The sequence below is a fragment of the Phragmites australis genome, chromosome 5 (assembly GCF_958298935.1).
Source record: "Phragmites australis chromosome 5, lpPhrAust1.1, whole genome shotgun sequence".
Classification (NCBI taxonomy): Eukaryota; Viridiplantae; Streptophyta; class Magnoliopsida; order Poales; family Poaceae; genus Phragmites; species Phragmites australis.
In genome coordinates this window covers 199,096-214,478 of record NC_084925.1, presented here as the reverse complement: position 1 = coordinate 214,478, position 15,383 = coordinate 199,096, and the positions used below count along the sequence as shown (strand labels likewise).

General features: G+C 44.3%; 3 protein-coding genes across 3 annotated transcripts; 2 read left to right on the top strand and 1 right to left on the bottom strand.

The window, feature by feature from the left end:
• The first annotated feature begins 405 nt into the window (after nt 1-405).
• Nucleotides 406-2,292, top strand: LOC133918166 (SKP1-like protein 1). Its single transcript, XM_062361901.1, has 2 exons — nt 406-851; nt 1,881-2,292. Exons 1-2 carry the CDS (start codon nt 507-509, stop codon nt 2,052-2,054), a joined length of 519 nt encoding a protein of 172 aa, XP_062217885.1. The 5' UTR covers nt 406-506; the 3' UTR covers nt 2,055-2,292.
• Nucleotides 2,293-2,643: 351 nt separating this feature from the next.
• LOC133918164 (glycerate dehydrogenase HPR, peroxisomal) lies at nt 2,644-5,598 on the top strand. Its single transcript, XM_062361900.1, has 13 exons — nt 2,644-2,895; nt 2,967-3,050; nt 3,138-3,278; nt 3,352-3,473; nt 3,628-3,709; nt 3,851-3,923; nt 4,016-4,107; nt 4,203-4,277; nt 4,381-4,488; nt 4,611-4,688; nt 4,799-4,843; nt 4,933-5,047; nt 5,248-5,598. The coding sequence occupies exons 1-13, from the start codon at nt 2,773-2,775 to the stop codon at nt 5,268-5,270; spliced, it is 1,161 nt and encodes a 386-aa protein (XP_062217884.1). The 5' UTR covers nt 2,644-2,772; the 3' UTR covers nt 5,271-5,598.
• Nucleotides 5,599-5,731: 133 nt separating this feature from the next.
• LOC133918163 (GDSL esterase/lipase EXL3-like) lies at nt 5,732-7,704 on the bottom strand. The gene is made up of 2 exons (XM_062361899.1): nt 6,905-7,704; nt 5,732-6,733 (listed from the first exon to the last, which is right to left on the bottom strand). Exons 1-2 carry the CDS (start codon nt 7,317-7,319, stop codon nt 5,919-5,921), a joined length of 1,230 nt encoding a protein of 409 aa, XP_062217883.1. The 5' UTR covers nt 7,320-7,704; the 3' UTR covers nt 5,732-5,918.
• Between the last annotated feature and the right edge of the window lie 7,679 nt (nt 7,705-15,383).

Below are 15,383 nucleotides of genomic sequence, written 5' to 3'. Positions count from 1 at the left end.
ACCTCTAGCTTAGCTTCGTAAGTTCTTGGAGCCTTTTTTTTCCTGCTCTGCTAAATAAACCGTTAGCATTACGGTGTTCCCTGACAATACGATGTGTAGCATCATCATAAAAACATCATAATTGAAGTGTAGATTAGAGACTAAGATCATCTTCAACAGCTACCTTAAATTTTTATCCTCAAAATACTATTACAGCATTCCCTATCACTATTACAGTATCTTTTTTTTCTACTGTAGCAGCACAGAGAATCTGTTGTAGATGGATTTCCATTGGTACAGTAGACCGCAAAACACTGTAGCACGGGAAAAGAGAGATTTAAGGACTGTCTTGGAGATGGCCTAACAACGACATAATTGAAGGGTAGATTATAGATATAAGGAAGGAAATGTAAAGATGGAAATAAACATGGCCTACGTAACCCTAACCGCTTGTGTTAGCAAAAGCAGGAGGACGTCACCTCAATCCCCTCCTCCTCTTCCCGTCCGCCGCCGCCGCAGCATCACCGATGGCGTCGGCCGAGGGCGAGAAGAAGATGATCACGCTCAGGAGCTCAGACGGCGAGGAGTTTGAGGTGGAGGAGGCGGTGGCTATGGAGTCGCAGACCATCCGCCACATGATCGAGGACGACTGCGCCGACAGCGGCATCCCGCTCCCCAACGTCAAGTCCAAGATCCTCTCCAAGGTCATCGAGTACTGCAACAAGCACGTCCACGCCGCCGCCAAGCGCTCAGACGACAACAACGGCAACGCCGCCACCACCAACGCCTCCGCCTCCGGGGGCGAGGACCTCAAGAACTGGGATGCGGACTTCGTCAAGGTCGACCAGGCCACACTCTTCGACCTCATCCTGGTATTCTCCCCACCCACCGTCTCCAAGGCCCCAACCCTAATTTCCCCCCCTCCAATTTTTAGATCTGTCCAGGCAGTTCTTAGATCGATTTGTTATATGACGGTTAATTCTTTTTTTTTAGGTTGCGCTCTAAGATTAGATTATATTAGAGTATACTCCTAGATTATGTAGTAGATGGCTTAATTGTGTAGTGATAGCTATCGGAATCTTGGCCACCAATGTGGGAGGTTGATATCAGGTTTGTGATTCTGTGCTCTTGTATCGCTATTGATATTGTTATTGTTATCTTGCTTCTCGTCAATCATTGCTACGTAATAGCTTTCCTTTTTGTCCAAGTTGATAATTAGGCCGTGTTGAGATCAGATAGTTTACCAGTGAGATGTTAATTTTATTATATCAACGTACCTTCATGTCAGTGCTAACTTTGTTGTTTGTTTAACATCCAGTTAGACCATCTACTTGTCATCAATTCACATCACAATCTACTTAGCTATAGTGATAGCTAATTAGCGGACAGTTAAAATAAATGCACCATTGCATGCTGATTTATTACTTCCAAAAGTGTACATGTATGATACATATTTAAGCAACATGAGGAACAATCACATATTCCCTTGCCATATTGGTTGCTTCCTCATTTACTACTAGCTAGTATTACCCTTTTTGGTCGAGGTACTGTGTCACCTGAATGCACTCTGCACATATACCCTTAGCCAGTGGAAAACATGGTGCTCTTTGAAAGGAAAGAGTTCTGCCTGTACTTCATAGTATTTGCTAGCGGCAACATTATGTCTGCTCTGCTGCTAGAATTGTTTGGTGTAGATACATTTTCATTGTGATGCCAATCTGTGAAACTTATAAGAGGGCTGGGTCGTGTGATCTGTTCGTTTTTATCATGTACGCCTTGTCTTTCAGACCGACACCTATAGGCCTGCCTTGTTTTAGAGTCCTGGCTTGACATAACTTGGCCATCTCAATTTTTGTTGGTATGAAGTGTTCCTGTTTCTGACAGGCTCCTTCCATTTTCAGGCTGCCAACTACCTGAACATCAAGGGGTTGCTGGACCTTACTTGCCAGACTGTTGCTGACATGATAAAGGGCAAGACTCCTGAGGAGATCCGCAAGACGTTCAACATCAAGAATGACTTCACCCCTGAGGAGGAAGAGGAGATCCGCAGGGAGAACCAGTGGGCATTTGAGTAGAGGGGTTGGAACACTGAAGTACTGATGTCTCGTCTTGCTTAGGTTTCATGATATCTGCCTTGCAATGCTACTCTATTATGTCTGTGGTAATGGTTGTAATTACCTTTGGAGTCTGGATTGGATAATGGGTGGTTTGTATGGTTAGCTGGTTATGGTTTGTTTGGAGGTAAAACTGGTGTGGTCTGAACCGAACATCTGCAGTTAAATACTGTGTCTCCCAAGTGGATGATTTGCCTCCCGCCTTGCCTATTTTTACCATCGCTTATTGAGTTGCCGGCAAGCTAGTCTTAGATTGGTAGTGTGATGGAGTTGCTGCATTTGTTTGCAGAACTGTTGCAGCTTGCAGGTGAGGTGAATAAGTTGGTTGTGGTGGTGATGCAGTTTATGGAAGGAGCGAGTGCCAAGTGTTTGCGCCAGTGGCTCTGCTCCTCTGGTTTGTGAAGCTGAAGAAGATAACGAAAGGTCATGTTCATTCTGAGTTTGAGAGCCACTCATCTGCTCTCTTATCCACCAACCGAGCTGTGATGCCCATTGCTCGAATTTTGGCGCCTCAGGTTCACCGTAACGTGATAAGGAGTGAGGGCTCACCTTTGTTCGCTGCTACCACCAGCAGCAGCAGCAGCAGCTCTCTGCTATCTACTCTACTCCCACTCCCTCTGAAGACTGAAGACTCTCTGCCATCTCCCTCTGACTTCAGGACTGAAGAAGGAGAAGAAGAATGGCGAAGCCGATATCGATCGAGGTGTGGAACCCGAGCGGCAAGTACCGCGTGGTGAGCACCAAGTCCATGCCGGGCACCCGCTGGATCCGCCTCCTCACCGACAACGACTGCCGCCTCGAGGTCTCTCCCTCTTCACTGCATTGCACTGCTCCTCCTTTGCTATCTAACCTGACGCAATATTATCGATGCAGATATGCACGGAGCAGAAGACCATCCTCTCCGTGGACGACATCCTCGCGCTCATCGGCGATCGCTGCGACGGTGTCATCGGGCAGGCAAGTTGAAACACTTGTTTCTTCCTCTTGTGGTTTCACTCTTTCCATGTCCATGTAACTGATCGAGGCATGGGTGTCTGCCTGCAGCTGACGGAGGACTGGGGTGAGGTGCTCTTCTCTGCACTCAAGCGCGCCGGAGGGACAGCTTTCAGCAACATGGCCGTCGGCTACAACAACGTCGACGTCGAGGCCGCCAACAGGAATGGCATCGCCGTCGGCAACACCCCTGTAAGTTACTCTTCCTTCCTTCCTTCCTTTCTTCCTTGAGCTAGCATATGACTGATACGAACGAGTCTCGCAGGGGGTTCTGACGGAGACGACGGCTGAACTTGCCGCGTCGCTCTCTGTGGCGGCAGCCAGGAGAATCGTCGAAGCTGATCAGTTCATGAGGGCTGGCCTCTACGACGGGTGGCTCCCGCACCTGTCAGTGCCCATTTTTTTTTTTCCCATTTCCTCTCGACTAGTTATGCATGAGCAATGAGCATGCTTTAATTTGAGGGCTCCAAACTTGTAGTTGTTGCTACGTAATCCATTGGTTCTTCGAACATACTAATGTGCTGTATCAAACTTATTACAGGTTCGTGGGGAACTTGCTCAAGGGGCAGACCGTTGGAGTGATTGGAGCTGGTCGCATTGGCTCTGCTTATGCTAGGATGATGGTATGTCCAACCCATGCTTCTTCTCCTCCATCCTCTCTGTCTATACAGCTTCACATACGAATGGATTGTCAACATATATAAAATTATCTTGAATCTTGTTAGTTCTTACCATTCATTCTTCCCATCCACTGTTCCTACTAGATTGAAGGCTTCAAGATGAATCTGATCTACTACGACCTGTATCAGTCCACACGCCTTGAGAAGTTCGTCACAGGCAAGCAGTCACTGCTACCTCTATATATTTACCTTGTATATATTGCCTGTCCTGTGATAGCGATTTGATTAATTTGGTGGAATTAATCTCAGCATATGGGCAGTTCCTGAAAGCAAACGGTGAGCAGCCTGTCACATGGAAGAGGGCCGCCACCATGGAGGATGTCCTCAGGGAGGCTGATGTGGTCAGACTATCTGAATACATTTATTTCAAAACAAAAGACCGAATCCTATAATGTTCTTTCAGGATGAATACATTTGTTAGCTTGATGTGTGGCAGATAAGTCTGCATCCGGTGTTGGACAAGACCACTTACCACCTTATAAACCCTGAAAGGTTGGCCATCATGAAGAAGGTTTGTCAACAACTTAACGCTCATTCTTCTTGTCCATCATCCCGTTCTGCAATAACCGAAGAATTCTCATCAATTGATGGGCTGATGGGTGATTTATTTACAGGAGGCTGTTCTTGTGAATGCAAGCCGAGGGCCGGTGATCGATGAAGTTGCTTTAGTGGAGCACCTGAAGGCGAACCCTATGTTCCGCGTCGGTCTTGACGTCTTTGAGGTAACTACATAGGAGGACTGCATATGTTTGTTTATATACTCAATTGGCTGCTGCTACTCTATGATCGATCTAAAGTTGTCAACATGGACTACTCCGAAGCCTGAGCTTAAAATGTTGAACAGGATGAGCCTTACATGAAACCTGGACTGGCTGAGATGAAGAATGCCGTTGTTGTGCCTCACATTGCATCAGCCTCCAAGGTAGGACGCATTGCATTGCATTACATTACAGGAAGCAACTTATGGTGTCACATCGACATATGTGGCAAGATTCCATTAAGAATTATGTCGTCTGAATTTTGTTTGTTCAGTGGACACGCGAAGGAATGGCAACACTTGCTGCTCTGAATGTTCTTGTGAGTCTGCACTCTGCTATAGACTAGTTAGTGATTTCCATATGCAGGCAAGTAGTGTCGATGGAACTGACATTTTCCAAAACCTTCAGGGAAAGATCAAGGGGTACCCGGTGTGGGGAAACCCCAATCTGGTGGATCCCTTCTTGAACGAGAATGCGACGCCACCACCTGCTTGCCCAAGCATCGTCAATGCTAAACAACTTGGTTGGTGGCCATCCATCCATCTGCTTTACCCAGCAATTGCCCCGATGCACTAGATTTCTCAAACAGTACAGTACAGTATAGTTGGTGATGGAGAAACTTACATGCATGCCTGTTTCGACACTCGATGCTCTCATTTCTTTCTTTCTTTCTTTCTGATGCATATAAATATGGTTAACTTTGACTATGTATGCATGTTGCAGGCCTGCCATCTGCAAAGCTTTAATATAATTAGGGACGCCGTCCATGTTGCTAGATATACATTACATTGCCTTACATAGTGAAGATGATCGGCAAATCAGGAGCTGATCGAGGAGCAGGGGATCGATATATGCAGTCACGTTTTGGATCGGCCTCAAACTTGGTTATACATAGATGCATCAGTTTGGGTTGGGGTAAAGTACAGGCAGCAGACTAAACTTTTGATGGATCCGGAACCACCGTTGCAGCATCTCTTTCCTTCCCTTATCATGTATCTATATATGCATATTATGTTATATTAAATTTTCTGCGTTGATATGATGAACTTGGTACAATACAAGACGAATTTTGTATATGTTCGACTATATTGTACTGTACAGCAAGAGCCAAGCTCAGCGTCGATTTCTGAAAGACGTACTAGCCATTTTTTTTAACAAGGCTGTCTTGTTGGCTAGGTTATTCTAACAATATACAAAGAAGATAATGTTTGAGGAAGAATTTGCAAATTAATAAAACCGAAGTTTCCATCTCCAGGGGAGAAGAGTATCATCTCCGCAACAATAATCAGATAGTAGAGGAGAGGAGAGGAGAGGAGAGGAGAGTAGAGGAGAGGAAGCAAATTGAAATTGATTAAGCAATGCAATGCAATGCAAATTAATCAATCATTATTAGATTAGAGGATGAGCTTGACGTAGTTGTCGAAGACGAAGTCGGCGAGGATCTTGTAGGCCTTCTCCGTGGGGTGGTAGCTGTCCCAGAAGAGGTAGTCGCCCACGTCCGCGCAGACGGCGGAGGTGACGCCGTTGCAGAGCACGGAGACCTCCAGGAGGCCCGTGCCGCAGCAGCCCCTGGTGGACTGCGTGAACCCATAGCTGCTCGGGTGCATCATCATGTCGTAAAGGAAGCCGTAGATGTCCATGAACACCAGCAGCGTGCCGGGGTACTTGCCCCGGAGTGCCGCCAGCTCCTTCTCCATCCCGGCGTTGTAGGCCACGGCGATCTCGTTGTGGCCCTGGGAGCATTCGCGCTCGAGGCCCCCCGACATGGTGCGCTGCGACGGCACGCAGCCGATGGGCGGGATGCCGATGAAGGCGACGCGGCGCGCGCCGGCGTGGATGAGGTCCTCGACGAAGGACGAGGCGTGCTGCACCAGGAGGCGGGCGTAGGAGGCGTGGTCGTAGTTGCTGCGCGCGCGCAAGGTGAAGTAGGTGTTGGCCACGTCGTCGCTGCCGGCGCAGATGGCGAAGATGCCCCGCGACAGGATCTCCGAGGCCTTGGCGTCGTCCCCTGACGCCGCGCGCACCTTGTCCAGGTACTCGTGGAACATCCGCAGCTGATCCGGCATAGAGATGACGGACGCGAGCTGCGGCGTGAGGGGGTCGAACCCGGTTCCGCCGGAGGCGAAGCTGACGCCGGTGAGGAGGTCTTGCTTCTCCAGCTGAGGGGACAGGTAGGCTGGCAGAAGGTCCTTGATCCCAAGCCTTGAGGCTGCAGCAGCCAGCAATATAAGCAACGAAAGTACGTTAATACAGTACGTAGTCATATGGAGGAGGCCTTGCTGAAAATGAAGAAGCAAATCCTTCTTTCAACTACGGCCACCACGCATGCATGCAGATGCAGATGCAGATGATCGGAGATGCGGATGCAGATGGAGTATACCGATGAAGTCGGTGGGTATCCTGCCGTTGCAGAATCTGCCGGTGGGGTGGTGGTCGAGGAAGTCGTGGCCGTAAGGCGGGAAGTCGGCCTTGATGATGGTGTTGATGTCGTTGTTGTTCCCGGGGTCCACGATGGAGTCGCCGAACACGATGAGGGCGGGGGCCATTGGCGCCGCCTTGTTGGCCTTGGCCTTCCCCTCGTGCTGATGCTGCTGCTGCTGCTTGGGCATGGCCGCGGCTGAAGCAGCAGATGTCGTGGCGTTGGCAGCACCAGGGGCTGTGGCTGCCGTGCTACAGATGGCGGGGTTGAAGAAGGAGAGGATCAAGAAGAGCAGCAAGCTGAGGCGCCGCAGAGTATTGGTATTGGTATTGGTATTGGCATTGGTATTGGCAGCAGCAGCAACGTGGCCTGTCATCTCCAAGCAAGCTGATAGGTAGGTGGTAGCTTACTATATATATGTGACGTTGTTGTAAGCTTGCACGCACAAGGAGTATGCAGCAGCAGCTAGGTTGCTTGTGGAGTGTGTGGATTGATAAGAGAAGCGAAGCAGCTATATAGGATGGCAGTGTGGATCGACGACGATGGCTACGCCCTGCTCATCTGCTCATCTGCTCATGCATGCAGGTGGCGTCGGTGGAATGGATTTATGGTAATGAATGCCTGCCTTCTCCAATGGTGGATGGATTCGATGTGGTGGAATGCAATCGAGCTCAACAGTATGAGCATCAATGTCCGGCCGGCCGCCCAGCTCACACCATCTAATCCCCTCACATGGCCGAGTAAATGCCGCACCTCAATAGTATCCCTCCATCCCATCCCATCCCATCTATGGATCCATCTGCCAATTCGGCCGAGAGCGAGAGAGACAGATAGTACGTGATTATTAGTAAATGCCTCTGCCTCTGCCTCTGCCCGCCTGCCTCCACTAGCAGCTTGTAGAATGAAGCTGCCTCTACTGTGTATATGCATGCATTTAGACCATGCGCAACTCATTCCCTTCACAACCTAGAATATTTTTTAAAGAGATTTTCGTTTTTTTAAGTACTTCAACGTTTTCTCTTAAAAAAGATTTTCGAGGTTCTCTCATTTCGAATCCTTTTAAAGAAAAACCATTAAAGATGAGAAAAAAATAAAAGACATGAGAATGAAAAAAGAAAAGAAAATGAACCAAATAAAAAAATGCTTGGAAATGATGTTAAGAAACGAATTAAAGGAAGAGACTGTAGTGACTGACTATTGAGGGAGTACCTTCTTCAACATTACTTGTACACGCTCAATTGAACTACTATCATTTATTTTCGTTTACTTGTCACCAAAAATTTATGATAACAATTTCGATTTTAATGTCTTTCTATGAAAAATTTATAGTACATAAAACTTTTATATTATTAGATTTGTCATAAAATATACTTCACTAATATTGTATACTTTTAAGTATTTGTAAAAAAACTGAAAGATTGAAATTACCACATTAAAATAAATTATTGGTGATAAATAAATGAAAATAGAGTTAGTACTATATTAACTAGTCGTACTCGATCGATTTTTTCTTTTTTGACACCTCTCGACTGGATACAAATGTAGTATCTGTTCGAACAAACAAACACACACAACAACACACACCACACAGACCTACATCTATACGAAGCAAAGCGTCCTTCTAGGAATCGACGAAATCAGCTGGTTTCGTAGGTGACGGGTACGTCACGATCCTCTTATAGCTTCACGCACGAGAGACAGACCTGAAAATAAACGAAAAACACGGTGCAAACTCGCGTTGAGCAACGCTCGAACGCTCGCTGGCTCGGGCGCACGCACCGTCCTTGCCAACCGAGCCGACGCTCGGATGCGTACTCGATCGATTTGATGCATCTGAAACTGAGAATCTCGGCCTCTGCTGGCTACTCCGACCCTACTTGCATTGGAACAGAATCGCCCCAGCTTTATTTCATTATTTGCTTGCTGCAGCGGTCGCCATGCAGCCTGACTCACTCGACGAACTCAGTACTGTACCAGCTGCTACTGCAATAGTGGCCGCTTCTCCGCTGCTGACTACTGGCTACTTCTTACCATCTGCATGCAGTCTCTCTTCTGATTTCTGAATTACGCGGCTCCGTATATGCAAGGTTGCTGCTAGCTAGCCTAGCCTGGGATCGATTAGATTATTAATGCATCCACCGCCGAGACGGACGCAGATCCTGTACTTTTAGGTGGACTTAAAGACCATTTTCAACAGTTACTTTAAATTTTTATTCTCCAAAATACTATTACAGTATTCCTTATTTTTTTTTATCTCCAGCAGCTACCCTATTTCCTACCTTCTACTCCTCTTTTTCCCTCTCCGGACCCGCTGTCAGCTCTGTGAACAGTGACTATAGTGTTGGTACAGTACCCCCGACACGTTTTTCTGCCTCCGAACCCACCGTCAGTCCCTGTGAGCTGCGTGCTACAGTGTGCTACAGTGACACGTTCTGCTACAGTAGTAGGCAGAAATACAGACCCTCTCCTCAACACTGTAGCATCACTGTTTGGCACTGTAGCACTAGATGAGGTAGCTGCTACGGTGCAATACAGCACTGCTGGAGTTGGCCTAAGGTCATCCTCACCATAGAGGTTTTCAGTACTATAGGAACGAAAAATATTGTTGCGCTTAAATTTTACCGATTAGTGGTCAGTATAGCGCTTCAACAGTTACGGTATCCAGATGAACAGTGTTGCGGAGTGAGAATGTGCTACTTTAAATTTGCTGCTATCTTATAGCATTTTCATCACTATTCACATAGTATGCACGTGGGTCTGAGGGAAAGAGTAGAGTAATGGAAAGTGAGAAATAGAGTAGCTGTTGGAGATGAAAAAGTAGATGATGCTGTAATAATATTATAGTGGATGAATTTTTAGAATATCTGTTGAAGATGATCTAAGTCACGGCGATTTTAATATATTCATCCACCGTCAATATGATCCAACTACTGAGCATTCTACTTTTTACCTCCTTGCGCTAACTTTGACTTCCTCCATGCACATCACACTCATTGACATGATGCTCCACGAGTAGAACCGGTGTACTCACCGACAACCTCGCCATCAACCTCCGGAACCTTCGCTCCGCAACGCGGTCTTTAGATCATCTTCAATTATATTACCTTCATTTGTTCCCTTCTCGATTCACTTCTTCATTCTCATTCACTTTATTTTCTCTCATCTTTAACAGTTTCCCTTCGAGAGAAATCGTAAAGAGGAAGTAGAGAGAATACTATTCTTAAATGAATGATCTTGAGAATCTCTTCATGATAGAAATCGTGAAAAGAAACCGTTAAAACGTCGAAGAGAACGAAAATACTTTCACGATAAAAAAATTTTCTTAAAAAAAACACTTAAAGATAGCCTTAGGCCAAGCCCACACTCTTCTGCCTCGGTAGCCTTCCGGCAGCGGCTGGGTTGCGAGGTAGGTTGCCGCCGAGGCGCTCACGTTGTTGGCCCACGAGCATAGAGACGACCTAATCTCCCACAAACCACGCCCTGCCCCTGCCCTCCCCGCTACTGTTTGCCTATTTCCCAACCGCGCCGCGCTCATCGACCTCGCCGAAGCCCTCTTGCAAAAGAAGAAATCAGTCTTCGTAGAAACGAACAAAATCCATCAAAGCAAGCTACAACTACTTACTCACAAAAGAATAAATCAATACAAGTACGGATGGACTCCCCGTCACAATTTGAAGCTGCACCGCTGCATTTGGATGGCCGTTTGGGTGCCAGCTCAGTTCGGCTTCGACTATGTGGCTAGCAGATCGATTTGGGGGCACTGCCACACTGGAACTCGATTTCCCAATGGCAAGTATCGATATTTAATTATATGATATATACATATAAGAAGTATATTATATATAGACAAACATGTTATGTGTATATTTAATCATTTTTAATATTATAGAACCGAATTTATGATACTTGATACTCTAGAATCTAAAATTTATATACTAGAAAGATCTAGATTGCTTACCTAACTCAAGAAAACTAATATCTAGAACATATCTATCTACTTGGACTATAAAAAAAAAGAATTCCTATCGAATACGACCGGATAAGAGACAATATATGAAGTTGATATGCCTAAAAACAATCATAAAGATGATTGTATCACACATCTATGTTTATATAATTCTGAATAATATGTTATTAAAAAAATAACTATCATTTACTTTGATTGGTAAATATGTGACCTGTTCATTAAACTTTTTTTATATTATAATGTTATTCTTAGTCGATCTCTAATCGCATATCATTGTGATGATATATAAGATCAGTATATATATTAATTGATGATCATGTTTTATGTATCATAGGTATAGAGATACCATGTCAATAATGTAAATATTTACGTTGGAGAATATAATGTTAGATAGACTCACCTTTAGATACTGTTGGGTTGTTATTATGATGTGTCATCAGTTATTATCTCAAATGATATACCTGTAAGATTTTTAGATTTAAGATCGTCATTGACTCCCAGAATATGTAGTGACATACTTTGAGATTGAAAAACGCTATTCCATAACTGGATAGTCATAAAGATAGTTTTTTGTTTGTCATAAAATATATTGTAGGGTGTGAGCGATCAAGATGAAATTTATCTCTTATTGATAATAGTAGAGATATCTCCAAGCCTATAGAGATAGGTGGATTGGAAAAGTGTATGGGCATATAGTACAATTTAGTTGGTTAGGGTTCTTGTAGTACAACTTGTCCACCTAGCTTTGAATTTTAAATTCAATATGAATGCTCACATTTATATCTTTAACGTCATGTTAATATTGAGATCAAAAATTGTTATACTTACTTTATTAAAAAATAAATATATGAGGACATAATTGGCTCCCAAGAGATGCTATTCTGTGGCCGATTGCAGCTAAGCCACCATGCCCCCCCCCCCCCACATGTCAGCGAGCTAATAGAGCATACATCTATTCATCAATGGTAAGCTAGATGATGGTTTTTTTAAGAACAAGAGAGGCAAACCTCTACTGCTAATAATAAATTATAAATAAAAAGAGTATGTATATCAAAGAGGAGCAAGGAAAGGAAAATAAAAGCCAAAAGGATTACAAGGAGTCTAGCCATTCAAATGCTCAAGCCATCAGGATCCATGAATAAAGGCACAACCGACTACCATTACAATGCATGAATTATTACAACTAGTCAGATTGTCTTGCTATGTTACGTTTTTTCATACTACCGTGCAAATAGAGGTGTTGAGTTAAAAAAATACATGCAGAAGCAATTGAAAAGCAGTACAGCATACAGATTCATTGTCTAAAATTGTTATTTTGTGATAAACAGGTAGCACAATAAGAATTAATAGAAGTATTAATTTGAAAAAATGAGGTCGTGAGGATTTTTTTTTCCCACGATTAGAGTTTCTGGAGGGAGACGTTGGATTTATCTGGTTTCACGTGTATGAGCGAATAAATGAGTGAATTACAAAGGAAAAAAATTATATGCAGACATAATTGATAGTAGCACAACACATAAGTTTGTTGTCCAAAATTATTTGGTAGAAAACAGGTAAATGGTAATTTGAAAAAGAAAAAAAAAAGAGATCATGAGGACCCTTGCAAAACTGCAGCGCAGAATAAATGAGAACTCAGATATTGAAATTATTCTGGAAGGTCAAAGTACAATAAAAATAATCCGCATTTTTGCTTGGAAATTAGTTCACAACTCCTTGTCAACTGAGGAAGTGCTCAAACGAAGGTCAATGCAAGAGCAAAGTTGCTGTAAATTACTAAATTGTGTGGTGTCTTGGGCGCTGGTAGGGTAGATGAGGGCCTCACAGATCATATATAGCTGCAATAGACATCAACGATCCGGAGGTATGGCTAGCTGTTCTTTATGCAAGAACCTTTATCGGCAAAGGATCTTGAGAGCCGCGCACGGACGGGGAAGAGGGCTGCCGCCGGGAGCGCGCGTGGTCGTCGAAGAGGGGCCACCGCCACCGCCACCGCCACCGCCGCCGCCGCACACGGAGAAGCTTTGGCAGTTGGCACGGCCCCCCTCCCTTGATGTACACGTACACGTACTACTACTGGAGTAGCAGAAACGACCGTGCAGGCAGGGCCAGTGTATGGTCGATACGTGGTGCACCTGATGCCGTGGCAGGTGCACGTCAGCAAGGAGCAGAGGCGAGACAGGGCAGGGCAGGGCAGGGCAGCATCGAGATGAGATGGCAAGGCCGGGCCCAGCCCTACCCTTGCAGCTACATCTGAATGGTTCGGACGCCGGGCAAAAGCTACCACATGCCTGCATGGCCAATGGCCAGTGGCCACCGTCTCTCTCTCTCTCTCTCCAGTGTGAGTGACATCAGCAGCAATACTGTGGTTGAGACTAGTGAGAGTGAGTGACCTCACTGCGACTGACTCTGACTGTATCGCGTGATCCAGTAAACATACTCCTGGATCAGGCACAAATGAACATGCACGAATAATTAAAATAAATCAAGCATTACAATGCAAGGCAGGACGACCTGCATGCAGTGATCTGTAGTATTACATTACAGACCTATATCAATGGACGGAACGTTTCAGAATATTCAGTTGTAGCTAGGCACGGACTGCTACTGTTACTTCTCAGTATAGCTAGCTAGCCTGGTTGCATACGCATCGATCGAAGCAGGCACCGTACAACGAACGCTCCGGTCAGACTTGAGAGGGAACACAGCGTTACAAAGCACTGTTGCTGTAGCAGTATATACAATGGTGTAGTCATCAAGCAAGGTATGCATGGTGCCCAGTTGCTCACTGCCCGTGCAAAACTCATACTCGTATATATGACGCACCTACATACCAGCAGGCAAGCATACATGAAGCAATTGGCCGGCCGGCCGGCGGTACATCAACTCCTCTTGTACCGTCGGGTCGGATACTGTATTATATTCGAAATCTTGAGTACTTACAATCTTTTTAGGTTGTGTTATTAAAAGGGTTTTTTTTTAAATCCGGAGATAATATCTACGTGGAACACGATAAGTTGTATAAAATATTCATACATATCTTATGTACCTTATAATAATTATTAAATCTACCATACACAATAACAAATACGTGCACGATCGATAGTACTAATTTCTCTCAATCGACTTCTCCTAACACCAATAGATGTACTGCTCTTCTTATAATGTCCATGCGGGCGCGCGTGCAGTCAGGAATGGAAGGCCTCTAGCTATCTAGCTAGCTAGCTGCTATATATGTCGACGATCGGTGTACATGTATAGTATACGTCAACATATACTACTGCACGTAGCCATTGTGAACAGAACATACTCCGATGTGTGTTTAGTTGTTAGAATAGGATTTTGTATAATTATATCGTATAAGCATGCTGAGATAAAATAGACTAAAAGAAGTTATATGTGTTGAAAAGAAGAGTTATATTTGTTTGGACAAGCTGAAGTGATTTTCTATTTTGTTAACTAAATCTGAGACCGTATAAAAGAATACAAAAGTTAATATTATGATTGATTACATGTATAAAAGTGATTTTATGATACTGATAAGTGAATTTATCTGTATAAGTAGATGTAGAGGCTATATCTACTCAGATATGATGAGGAGTGAAGTTTAAATCGAGTTTCACTTCTCAGTCATGATGAGGACGTATAATTATAGGTATTCACCGAGTCAAATTAAAAAAAATTTAAACAATCAAACACACCCCTAGCTGCTGCTTTAATCCCACTTCATATATATATATATATATATTGCATGGACGACAAAGTGACTGTGTGTCTCTATATATACTGCAAGCAACGTGTGATTACCACTACACCTCGCAGCAATTCCTAAACAGTTTAATTTCCTATACATTAGGCGACTTGTGCAGCTAATGGTATTAGCGAGGCAAACGGACTGCCCCGCACCACCGTCGTATTAGCGGGACGGCGACGTACACGGCGTTGTGGAGATTTCAGTGATTCAGGATGAAACTAAAAGTGAGCTCTATTAAACATAAATATTAAAATATTTATATATCAATTACAAAGATAATATTTTGATAGAGTCCACAACTAAAATATTTATTTTGGTTGAACATAAATATTAAACAATTTAGAGTGTGAAATAAAATTATCGTAAATGCTGAACAAAATTATAAGAGATCAGAGTACATACACGTATGCTTGCGTTAATACATACTAGTTAGGTAGAGATACTCATATGCCTATGTATAACTTGTTACGTGCAGCTCTAGTTACTCATCAGTACATGCAGTAGTTAGCTTGCAACCATAGTAGTTTTGAAGCTATCTGCTCGCAGGTGGCAGCACCGCAATACAAACACTGGACCTATTGATCGCCGGAGCAAACGAGGGCCTTTCTATATTTCAAACGTGCGATCTCAACAAGGGTCGAATCTAATTGAGGTGGAGTAGAAACTATAGAGCAGAAAAACCAGCGACGAAAACTTATATAGCAATGGCTCACGCATGTCCT